This window comes from Acinonyx jubatus, chromosome A2 (genome assembly GCF_027475565.1).
Source record: "Acinonyx jubatus isolate Ajub_Pintada_27869175 chromosome A2, VMU_Ajub_asm_v1.0, whole genome shotgun sequence".
NCBI classification, from domain to species: Eukaryota; Metazoa; Chordata; class Mammalia; order Carnivora; family Felidae; genus Acinonyx; species Acinonyx jubatus.
In genome coordinates this window covers 76,250,254-76,262,869 of record NC_069383.1, presented here as the reverse complement: position 1 = coordinate 76,262,869, position 12,616 = coordinate 76,250,254, and the positions used below count along the sequence as shown (strand labels likewise).

Here is a 12,616-nt window from a genome sequence, read left to right as displayed (position 1 = left end):
ACTGGACAGCTACATGCAAAGAATGAAACTGGACCACTTTCTTACACCATACACAAAAATAAACTCAAAATGGATTAAAGACTCATATGGGAGACGTGAAACCATAAAACTCCTAGAAGGAAATGTAGGCAGTAATTTCCTTGACATCAACCATAGCAACATTTTTGTAGAGGTCTCCTTAGGGAAGGGAAATAAAAGCAAAAATAAACTATTAGGACTATACTAAAATAAAAAGCTTTTACATGGCAAAGGAAACCCATCTTTAAAAGGCAATATATTAAATGGGAAAAGATATAGGCAAATGATTACCCAATAAAGGGTTAATATCCAAAATATAAAATGAACTTACACAACACCAAAAACATAATTGATAGGATTTAAAAAATGGGCAGAAACCCAGATAGACATTTTTCTAAAGAAGACATACAGATGGCCCCAGACGTATGAAAAGACGCTCAACATCACTCACCATCAGGGAAATGCAAATCAAACCACCGAGAGATATACCTTACCCATCAGAATGGCTGAATCAAAAAGATAAGAAACAACAAGTACTGGCAAGGATGTAGGGAAAAAGGAACCCCTGTGCACTGTTGGTGGGAATGTAAATTGGTGTAGCTACTGTGGAAAACAGTATGGAGGATCCTCAAAACTTTAAAAAAAGAAGTACCATAGGATACAGTAATTCCACTTATTGGGTATTTCTCTAAGTAAACAAAAACACTAATTCAAAAAGATATATGCACCCCTATGTTTATTGCACTCTTACTTACAATAGCCAAGATATGGAAGCAACCCAAGTATCCACCAACAGATGAACTTATAAGAAGACATGGTGAATATATACATATACGTAAATATACATAAAGAACCATTACTGAGCCATTTGTAACAACACAGATGGACCTAGAGGGTATTATGCTAATTGAAATACATCAGAGAGACAAATACGATTTCACCTATGTGTGAAACATTAAAAAAAAAAAAAAAACCCAAATAAACAAAAAGCATAAACAGACTCATAAGTACAGTGCAGTGATGGCTGCCAGAGGGAGTGGGTGGGGAATAGGCAAAATGGGTGAAGGAGAGTGGGAGATACTCTTTCAGTTATGGATTGAATATGGTACTGGGATACAGAATATAGAGAAACAGGAAATAACCGCTAATGGTATTGTGATAGGATTCTATGATATTATATGGTAGCTACCTATACTTCTGGTGAACATAGCATAACATATAGATACAAGATACTACTTCACAGCAGTAAGAAGGGCATAATTTCAAAAAATGAAAAATAAAAAAAACATTAAGTGCTGATGAATGATGAGTATGTGGACAAATGGGAAACCTTTTACATACACTGGAGGGAATGTAAAATCATGCAGCCACTGTAGAAAAGTTTGACAGTTTCTCAAAATGTTAAACACAGAATTTTCATATGACCAAGCAATTCCACCACTAGATATATACCTGGAAGAACTAAAACCATAGCCTAACAAAACCTTGTACACAAATATTCAGAGCATTATTATTCATAACAGCCAAAAGTGGAAACAATTTGAATGCTCAACTGAGAAATAAATAAACAAATGTGGTGTATCCTTACAAGGGAATTTTATCCAATCAAAAAAAAAAAAAAAAAAATGAAGTACTAATACATGCTATATCATGGGTAAACCTTGAGAAAACGTTATACTAAATGAGAGAAGCCAGACACAAAAAGACATATTTTATGATTCTATTTATATGAAACTTTCATAATTGGCAAATATGTAGACAGCAGATTCATGGTTGCTAGGGGTTGAGGAGAGGGGGATTAGGGGAATGACTGCCGAATGGCTATCAGCTTTCTTTTTAAAGTTTTAAAAATGTCCTGGAATTAGATGGCGTTGATGATTGCATAAGAATATAAATACACTCAAAGTCACTAAATTATACATTTTAAAATGGTGAATTTTATGTTGTATAAATTTCACCTCAATTTTTTTAAAAACTAGGTGAGGTATTTCTTCACTCTCACAGACTACGATGCAACTGAGGCTTCTATACATTGCTGGAGGGCAGAGTTAAAAACTTCAGTAATTTCCCATGGTGTTAAACATTCAGTAAACATATGATCCAGCAATTCCAAGAAAAATAAAAACATATGTCCACAAAAGGACCTGTATACAAATGTTCACACCAGCATTATTCATAACAGTCAGAGGTGAGAAGAAACCATCCAAATATAAATCACCAGGTACACTATATTCACACCATGGGATACTACTCAGTGATAAAAAGGAATAAACTATTGTTACATATAGCAACATGGATAAATCATAAAAGGTTTATTTTATGCAAAATAATTCAGAGTTACAACATATAAATTATATGACTTCACTTATATTAGGGTGAAATATAGGAAAAACTATGCTAATAGAAGCCAGAGAACTGGTTACCTCTGATGGGATGAGAAAACGGAATGAAGAATGAAATAACCTTCTAAAACAGAAATGTTCTATATCTTGATTTTAGAATAAATTACATGGATATACGTATTTATTAGAATTCATCCTGTATGCTTAAAATGTGTGCATTTTATTGTATATGGATTATCAGGAATACAGAAGTCTCCCCTCATCTGCCAGGGGATACATTTCAAGACCCCCAGTGGATGCCTGAAACCTCATATAGTAACAAAGTCAATGTATACTGTTTTTTCCTATACATACACACCTATCATAGTTTAATTTATAAATTAGGCATATTGAGAAATTAATAATAACTAAAAACAGAATTATAACAATATACTGTAATAAAAGTTATGTGTATATGGTCCCTTGCTCTTTCAAAAGATCTTATTATACTGTACTCATCCTTCTTGTGATTATGTGAGATGATAAAATGTCTGTATGATCTGATGAAGTGAGGTGAAAGAAGTAGTGTTAGGCTACCACTGACCTTCTGACAATAGATCAGAGGAAGCTCATCTCCTTCTGGACCATGCAGATAAGGGACTACTATATTATAAAAATTTAAAAAATTTACATAAGGAGAATTCTATGGGGTCTTATGTAAACCTTTCTCACTGATCATAGCACACTGTGGGTGCTCAATCAATACATAAGGAAAGAAATGAGATAAATATGTAGACTATTTTATAGTCATGGCCAAATAGTATGTATGTATCCTGTATGACCCTTAAGGAATTTACAATCTAGTTCAGAACATGATGTATCACTTATGAACCAGCTCATTATCCTCCTATAGATGCCATAGCAGCCTCTGAATTATACTGTCTCAAGGGAATCCACTTTCAAATTCTGAATCTTCCTGTCTTGCTAATTCTCCATTTTTTACCCTTCACTGAGGTTGTGTTCAAGGACTTGATCCACTGAATTTTCCCTGGTTTTCCAGCCCACCCTCACTTGAGACATGGACCACACCTATCAGTGCCACACCTATCTTTTCATATGCTTAGCCTATGAAACTAAAAACATAATCTTCAAAAACCCCTAAATTCTCCAATCCACCAGGATATTGAGATTATAAAATGTGAAAATTGAATTTAAAAGATAGCAAGAGAACACATTTCAAAAGACAATATACCAACAGTTAACAAATGAATCAAATACGAATATTGCTGAAGGCCTCAAATTAGCAGGAGATAAAGGCTCAATCTAAGCTAGGCTTGGTATGAACAGGGAAGAGAAACAGGTGGAGTCTTAAGCAAAAGAAAGAAAATAGGAAAGTGATTACTATTATAGAAGGGACAAATTCATTCATTTGCCTAGGCTCTAGAATTAAAAAAAAATTAAATCTGGATATGTGAGAGGTAGTCTGAAAAAGATTAGGCCTCATTTCATAATCACAAAAATTGTAGGGTAGATTGAGCAGATACAGTCTTCATTTACAAATGAGGAAACTGCCTAAGGTAATAAAACTTCTTAGGAATAGAGTCAATACTGAGTGGAATTCATTTCTCCTGATTCACAGCCAAATGTTCATTTAATTAGACCATGATTCTGCTCAATGTTCTACAACTTGGCTTAATAAAACTCTAAACTCTAAAAAAAAATTTTTTTTAATGTTTATTTATTTTTGAGAGAGAGAGAGAGAAAGAGAGAGCGCGCGCAAGCACGAGCAGGGGAGGGGCAGAGAGAGAGGCAGACACTGAATCCGAAGCAGGCTCCAGGCTCTGAGCTGTCAACACAGAGCCCAACCTTAGGCTTGAACTCAGGAGCAGTGAGATCATGACCTGAGCTAAGGTCAGCTGCTTAACTGACTGAGCCACCCAGGCGCCCCTGCTTAATAAAACTCTTTAAACAAACTTCTCACACAAATAACCTTGCCCCCTTCCCCATTCAGTTCTTCTTGAATGTATACCCTTCACCTGAAGCATACCCTAAGATATACTGTAGCATAAAGTTTATCATCTTATCAACAGCCTGATTACTGACAAGATAGGTAAGGGGGTTTCTATGCATTCAGGGCATAGACACATGACCAAATCTTTTCTGTAGCTACTGAAAGATTTGAGCTCCAAAAATATTTTTTTTAAATTAACCTTGAGTTACAGATTAGAAACTTATTAACACCCGTAAAACAGACTTTCTGCTTATTCATAGCTTGTCATTATCACCTATAATGAAGTAAAGGGTGTGTCTAAAACCATATGGTACAACTGTTACTGTTTCCTCATTATTATAAATAAGAAAGGTAACTCAGTTTTCACTAGAACATAAAATGAGCTTCATTTTTTTATTTTCTTGATAGAAATATGTTTAAATATTTCCCATATCCCCTAAACTTTCCAAAGACCCTATTTTCCCTTCCTATCACTTTAATTCCCTACACTAATTTTTTCAAGAGTACACTGAACCTGTCTCCACGTCAAGGCCATTGTTTTTATCTAGTACTTAACCTTAGTCATCTACTGACAGGCCTATTTTTCAAGTCTTGGCCTTCTTGAAATCTTGAAGATGGAGGAGCTGGTGTAGAGTTCACCAGAACGATAGCCCTTACTAAGCTCTCTGTGGTACTAGTTAAGCTTTGAAAAATGTTTCATTTCATCCTCATAATATTTCAGAAGTATTAATCACAGCCTTTTCAAAGATTAAAATTAAGGTTCAAAACTACCCAAAGCTAGACAGTGAAGACTGCATGAGCCCAATGTTTGTAATTCTGTGACTTCTGGGAAGTTTCGTTCCCAATTCTCTTCCCACCTCTACGACCTTTTCTCCATCTTTCTCACTATTTCATCATGGTCTGCTCATCACTCCTTCTCTTATTTCACATGCCCTCCTGGGTAATGTCATTTCCTCAAATGACTTTCTTTAAAGTCATTCCTTAAATGACTTTAACTGCATTCTATATTCGTGTTTCTCAACCCTAAAGTTTTTAATAAACATAAAAATCTTGTGCTCTTTCTGTAGTTTTACATTTTGGAAACAGGTTGTTTCCCTCAAACAGAAATTCTCATGTTGAATGCTTTGTTCAAACTATACCTCCATCTGCCTCCCAAGATCTGATAACCTCTTCCACATCACCCTCTGGCTGAGGGTGTCTAGGCCTCTCAAACCAATCTCTTCCCTCTCTTCACTACCTTCCCCCACCCCCCACCCCCCATCTCTCCTACCTTACAAACAAGTATTACCGAATGGTAATATAGTTTCATGATTCTCTCCCCAGGTCCTTCAACCTAAAGCCATCCACAACTGAACTCTCATTTCCCTTAGCAAACCTGAACCACCTCTTTGTATTCTCCATTTTGGTTAAGGGTTATTACAATCCTATGCTTTAAGGTACCTACCGGTGAAACGGTGATATTGGCACTAACCTCCCCGACCTCCACTAGTTCGAAAATCAACCATTATACAATGAGTGACTATTACGGCCAGATGTTAATGAATGCAAAATGGTACACGATTTAATCCTTTTCCTCCTTCACAAGTTTACAAGCAGTAACAAACCCAAAATAAATTTTTTGTGAAGCGTTTTCCCACTTACAAAATTATTTCACTTTACAACATATTTTAATGTAATCCTTTCTGTAATCCCATTATTATCCCCATGTTACAAGTAAAAAAACTGGCACTCAAAGGGATTAGGTAATTTAACCAAAAGTTACACGCTAAGTGGCCGGTCCAGACCCCAAACCCTAAAGCTTGAGATTTCAAATTCCATTTTCTATTATTGTTGAAATAAACTCCACAAAACGAAAACAGAGACCAAATGAGCAGCACACAGTCAAGTACCAAATGGCACAAGGCGACGTGAACTCGCTCTAGGCTGCGAGTCGCCAGGCCCGACCTTCGCTCCGACGCCCCCCTCCCCCCACAGGCTGTTCCCTCCCTGGAAGTCCCTCTGCGGCCTGGCCTGTCTCCGGCCGGCTGGGTCGGCGATGACCGCAGGAAAACCTCGCTGCGCGACTCGGGGCGCGCCGAGGCTGCCGCTGCCAACCAGCCCGGCCTGGCGGGAGGCTGAGTCCTAGCTCAGCCGCAGCCACCACGCCTCCAGCCTCGGGGACAGCCGACCCGTGGGCAAGGAGCGTACCTGGTGAAGGAGGAAGCTGGAGGGCTAGCGGCCCCGGCAATCTTAGTAGGCGGGAATGACCCTGGTGGAGGGTTGGGCTGGCCACCTGGGCTAACTGCATTCACTACGTTTGGTAAACAAGGAGCCACAAGGACTCCACGGTAGCGGTGGGACCCAAAGCCACCGGCGGAGAGCTGTAACCACTGGCCTGGAAGGCACAGCTATGGGGGAGGGGCGAGGGGCGGAGACGCGGCCCGTGGGGGCGGGGCGCGCAGCGCCAGGAGGCAGGCACGTGGGGGCGCGGCGCGCGGCGTGAGAGAGGGCGGGGCGCGCGTATGGGCGCCGCGGCCGCGTGACGCGTTTTCAAATCTTCAACCGCCGCAGCCCACTCGTTTGTGCTTTACCTCTTCCTCCTCCGCGCCTTGGAGCCGAACCCGGCCCCGGAAACCCGGACGGTAGACGCGGCATCTCTGCTGCGTGGGTGTGGTAGTCTGCGGAAGGGAAGAGGCGACCCGCGGATAAATCGGCCTCGACGCGCTGTGTTTTCGTGGCCGCCCGGCGCGACACTCTCCCAAACCCAGTATGTAGGTGCCGGGCGGCTGCCATGAACTCCGTAGCCATGAGGATCCACAGCAAAGGACATTTCCAGGGTATGAAGCCCCTCCCCCGCCCCCGCAGTCCCTTTAATCCTTCCCTCTCCTCGTGGTTCCACCTTTGATTCTCTGGAGTTCTCCCCCCGGGGGTCTCTGCTCCTTTTCTTTTATGGCTCGTGCGTCCTTCTCTGTGGCCTGAAGGAAGGCTCTGTCCAGGGCTTTGCCTCGGAAAGGGAACGGATCCCATCCAGGCCCCTCGCACTGCTCATGCTCTAGCCGCAGCCCCAGATTCCCGGTTGTACCGTTGATTGTACAACCAGGAAACAATGTGCGGACCCCGGACCTCGCCGACCCTCGGACAGATGCTGAGACTCAGCTCAGGCCCTTTGAGGCTGCCGCCGAGCCCTCTATTTGAAAGCAGAGGTGTTCGTGGCTTTTAAGTTCCTGATTAAATTGGGTGGTTGTGGGTGGGTTTTTGGTCTTTTTGAATTTATTTATTTTTCACTCATAAAGTTGAGGGATAGTATTTGTATTTCAAATACACCTTTGCTGTTTCAGCATTATAGACAAACAGATTTTCATTTTCGATGACTTTGTATGGTAGGTGCATTGCATCCTCCCAAGGTTTTCTTTTTAATGTGCCTAGTATGTGTAGTAGTACGTGTATAGGAATCTCCATCTTACGAACGGATTGTATTCTGAAAGTTAATTTTTAAGGCAATTGTTTCGATCTCAGATGCTTTCAGGGGAAATAATGAAGTGAATGGTGATTTGGGTCTTAAAATGTACCATTGAGTTCTTAATATATAGACAAACTCTATAGGAAACTAAACTTTGGCATCTTGAGGATTAGGTCATCGTGGGTAACAGGTTTCTTGTATTGGAAAGTGTTAAACATTTTAAGCCCCAACTTTGAGTGTTCAACACAATGGCAGATGCTCCATAAATATGTGTGAGTAAATAGCTCATGGAGTTTACATCCTAAGGAGGAAAATCTTTCAAAAGGGTTTTATGTAGTTTCCACCGAAGTACATAAAAATATGAACAAATGCATAAATATTTCCTGCAGATTCAACTCTCTGTGAAAATAAGTATGGTATTTTGGTTTTATATTAGGTGGTACTACAAAGAAATATGTTAAAATGCTATTGAGTGGAGGTGCCTAGCTCAGGCGGTTAAAGCCTCTGACTTTGGCTCAGGTCACCATCTCACGGTTCATGGGTTTGAGCCCAGGTTCCAGCTCTGTGCTGACATCTCAGAGCCTGGAGCCTGCTTCTCATTCTGTCTCCCTCTCTCTGCCCCTCCCCTTCTTGTGCGCGCTCTCTCTCTCTCTCTCTCTCTCTCTCTCTCTCAAAGATGAATAAACATTAAAAATGATTTTTAAAAAGTGCTATTGAGTGTTTAATTGGTGGGATTATAAAGATTTTTTTCTCCTCTGTGGTATAATGTTCTATAAGAAATAATTTTAAAATAGTAGAAATTTTTTTGTCTGTATAAAACATCTAATTCTACGTTTTTTAAACAACAGGTGGAATCCAAGTCAAAAATGAAAAAAACAGATCATCTTTAAAATCTATGAAAACTGATAACAAACCAGAAAAATCCAAATACAAGCCACTAGGGGGAAAAATATTTTACATTGACTTACCTTCTGTCACCGTATCTGAAAAACTGCAAAAGGACATTCAGGATCTGGGAGGGGTAAGTCAAAACTATACATTTTGACAAAGGAATAATTTGTGACTAGTACTTTCTACTGTGAAATCGTTGAAGATACTCATTTTGGGAAACATAATCATGTAATCACCAAGCTTAAAATTTTTATGAGCTGTTTATCATCAATGAAAAATTATTTGTTTTAACCTATTGTAGCATAATAGAACTTTTAGGTTTCTGTGATTAATGTAAAGTTCACGAAGTTTGAGAACTGTGACTCCCTTGGCCTGGTGGAACCTCTGCTTGCGTTCTCATTATTATGTTGGTATGTCCTCCAGAGAGCAGCAGCTCCTTGATTGTGATTTTTAGGGAGCTACATAAATCTGTCTGGACTAGCATAACAGTAAGAATGTCATTTACAGAACAAGGAAAAAAACCTCTACAAACCACAACGAGTTAAAATTAACTCTCAGTGGTAACAGTCTCAACAGAATGAATGTCATTAAGAGAACAATTTTGGGTTAACAATTTTGAAAGCCCTCTTTCCTACCTTATGCTTTGACTAAATGATTAAATAATTAGAAAGTTTGAGGAAAATTCCAAGATTTTCTTAGGAATAAGGTTAACACTGGGCAAATTTTAGCAAGTGAGGTTAAGAAGTCATTAATTTCTTTCTTAATTCGTCCTATTTAAAAAAAGTTTTGTGCTGCACTTTGAGTTTGTTGAGGTTAATACCTTTGAATAAGCGAAAGAATCCTGGCATTTCTAGAACAGAAATTTGCAGAGGAACATGTAACAAGTTTCTTGGAATTGTTTGTTGGTGTGATATTTACTTATTTATCTTTGAAAAGCTGTTCTACTTTGTTACTCATGTTATTAAAACATTGTCATATTTGTCATAGCAGTAACGTGTCATAATGACCCTATGACTGCATTCCTAAAGATCATGTCTTATAGGCCTGCCACCTTGGAATAAAGACTCCTTCGTTTTAGATAGTAAGTACTTAAGCATCCAGGGAAGTGAAATGACTGGCCCAGTACAGGATCAGCCTAATTCCCAAACTGACATGCTACTACACTATTCTGTTCCTTTAGGAATTAATGGCTACAAAGTAGCTTTCTGGTTTAGTTTCACAGCTTTCTCAAATATGAATAACCCATTAACTTACATGATATAAATCAGTGATTTTAGACTTGTATTTTTAGCAGTAGAACTCTTCAAGCAAAATCATTCAGAAGTCCACAGTGTATAAAGCCAGTAAAAAGAAAACTGTTCTATATAAAACCGCACTTACGGTTAGTGCAGGGATGCTTGCTCTGCCCCCTTTCTCTCTCCTTCCTACAGCAGTTCCTGAGGCACTTGCAAGAAACAAGTTTTGGATTAACTTAGGCATTTGATAATAGTTGGGTTTTATACAATTCAAATTTTATCCTAAAATGGTTTGAAGTAGACCAATGAAGTGAAGATTATATTAAGAGCATAAATTTCCAGATTTTTTCCCTCAAGCTGTGGATTTTCAACTAAACTTAATTTATTAACTTTTTTTTAATGTTTGTTTATTTTTGAGAGAGAGAGACAGAGTATGAGCGGGAGAGGGGCAGAGAGAGAGAGAGAGGGGAAGACACAGAATCCAAAGTAGAATCTAGGTTCTAAGATGTCAACGCATAGCCCGACGAGGGCTCAAACCCACAAACTGCGAGACCATGACCTGAGCCACAGTTGGACTCTTATCCAACTGAGCCACCCAGGTGCCCCTGATTTATTAGCTTTTAAAAAAAAATTTTTTATCAAGTTACGATATCTCCCCCACACTATCTTTCCAATAATTTAGTGATGTCCTGATTTCTGTTCTTAGCACTTTACCATCTCTATAATTAAAAAAAAACTTTGGTAATGGTCATCTTTTACATGAACTATAAAAGAATCTTGACCTCTAGACAGTAAGAGTTTTAGGGCTCCACATTAAGGAATATTTAGTTGAATAGATATTCCTTGAAAGGCTGATGCTTTTTAACGCATTTTTTAGGATTACTTAGACCCTTTTCATTTTGTAATTGATCTTCAGATTATTACCAGTGGGTTTTTTTTCTGTACTTGTCCACTTTATGAATTTGTTTTGTCTACTCTTAATGAAAACATACCCCATTTATCTAGAGAGTACACTTCTGAGACATTCAACCACTGAAAACACAGCAGTGAAGTCTGACCTATTGGGGAAATATCTTCTGGTGGTGGCAAGGAATATAGCTGTTATAAAACCATCCAAAAAGGACATGGAACCAACCACATTTAGGCCCATATTTAAACATTTTGTGCCAAAATAAGGCAGTTGGAGAAGAACAGAGATGTAAGGACAAATGCCATATCATGAACTTTGAGGACAGAGTTCCTTATCTGATGTTCACTGTAACCTTCAGTGACTCAAAAATAAGTTTTGAGTTTACTCTTGAAAAGACCTAAATTCAGCAACAGCTAATAAATTGAAGACTGATGAAACTAAATCAATTCTATAGGGCATGGTATTAAGTGTTTTGGTAGATTCAAAAATGAGTCTTAAGTCCATCCTGCCTTCAACTTCTGATCTTGGTAGAGATTACATGGGCACAATTAATTGTAACACAACATACAGTGTCAACAGGAGGGAGAAATTACTTCCAATAGAGAAATTTTGGAAGCTGTTTTGCAGACCCAATTTTAACTCTGCTTTGAAAACATTATAATTTGGGCATGTGCAAATTCATTACAGAATTGTTTCACTGGTGTCTTTCATGTACCAACACTATTTTAGCTGCTGGGGATGCAAAAATAAGTAAGATGTACTCTACTGCGCTTAGTCTTTGGGAATATGAGACCCCTAAATCATTTACAATATAGCATTGTCCGTGTCTAACAGAAATTATGTTGAAATTGCCATTAGAATACAGAGAAGAAAATGATTAACTTTGCCTTCAGAAATCATTGCACAGGTAGAGTTTAACCTAAGGCTTGAAAGTCTAGTAGGAATATACCAGGTAGAGTCAACAAACTAAATAGAGGAAAGAGTATATTTGAAAATTTTTTTTAAGTTTATTCTTGAGAGAGAGGGAGACACAGAATCTGAAGCAGGTTTTAAGCTCCATCCTGTCAGCACAGCCTGACACGAGGCTCTAACTCCCAAACCGCAAGTTCATAACCTGAGCCAAAGTCAGACATTCAACCGACTGAGCCACCCAGGCACCCCTAGGAAAGAGTATGTTTAAAATATGGGGTGCCTGGGTGGCTCGATTAAGCGTCCAACTCTTGGTTTTCAGCTCAGATCATGATCTCACGGTTCATGAGTTCAAGCCTGCTTCAGGCTCTGTGCTAACAGCCTGACACCTGCTTGGGATTCTCTCTTTCCCTCTCTCTCTGCCCCCCTCCCCTGCTTGCTTGCTCTCTCTTTCTCTAAATAAACTTAAAAAAAAATGAAGCTATATGCATGTTATATGCTAAAATTAATTACCAGTGGGTCAAGGTCTAAACATAAGAGCTAAAACAAAATATAAGGAAAAGTCTTCATGACATTGGATTTGGCATTGATTCCTTGGATATGAAATAAAAAGCACAGAGAATAAATGAAAAAATAGATAAATTGAACTTCATAAAAATGAAAACATTTGTGCACAAAAGGATATTATCAAGAGGGCAAAAACACACTAAATAGGAAGAAAAAGTATTTGCAGATCATGTACCTGGTAAGAGGTTAATATCCAGAATATATAAAGCGCTCCTGTAGCTCAACTACAAAAACAACCCGGTTAAAACATGAGTAAAGGACTAAAATAGACATTTCTGTAAAGAAGATGTACCAATGGCTAATAAGCACATGAGA

At 38.8% G+C, this 12,616-nt stretch overlaps 2 protein-coding genes across 6 annotated transcripts in view; one reads left to right on the top strand and one right to left on the bottom strand.

Moving 5' to 3' along the window:
- SLC25A40 (solute carrier family 25 member 40) overlaps window positions 1-6,761 on the bottom strand; it is a 68,172-nt gene extending 61,411 nt beyond the window's left edge. For 2 of the 4 annotated variants that reach the window (XR_003424555.2, XR_003424554.2), the window contains exon 1: window positions 6,538-6,761. The gene's annotated coding sequence lies outside the window, so the exon portion shown is untranslated. The remainder of the gene's footprint in view (window positions 1-6,537) is intronic. The other 2 variants (XR_003424553.2, XM_015085882.3) reach the window with 1 other exon arrangement.
- Window positions 6,762-6,820: 59 nt separating this feature from the next.
- DBF4 (DBF4 zinc finger) overlaps window positions 6,821-12,616 on the top strand; it is a 29,952-nt gene continuing 24,156 nt past the window's right edge. Inside the window, exons 1-2 of one of the 2 annotated variants that reach the window (XM_027071834.2) lie at window positions 6,821-7,166; window positions 8,638-8,810. In XM_027071834.2, the coding sequence (XP_026927635.1) occupies window positions 7,121-7,166; window positions 8,638-8,810 (219 nt within the window). In that variant the 5' untranslated portion in view covers window positions 6,821-7,120. The remainder of the gene's footprint in view (window positions 7,167-8,637; window positions 8,811-12,616) is intronic. The other variant, XM_015085883.3, reaches the window with a different exon arrangement.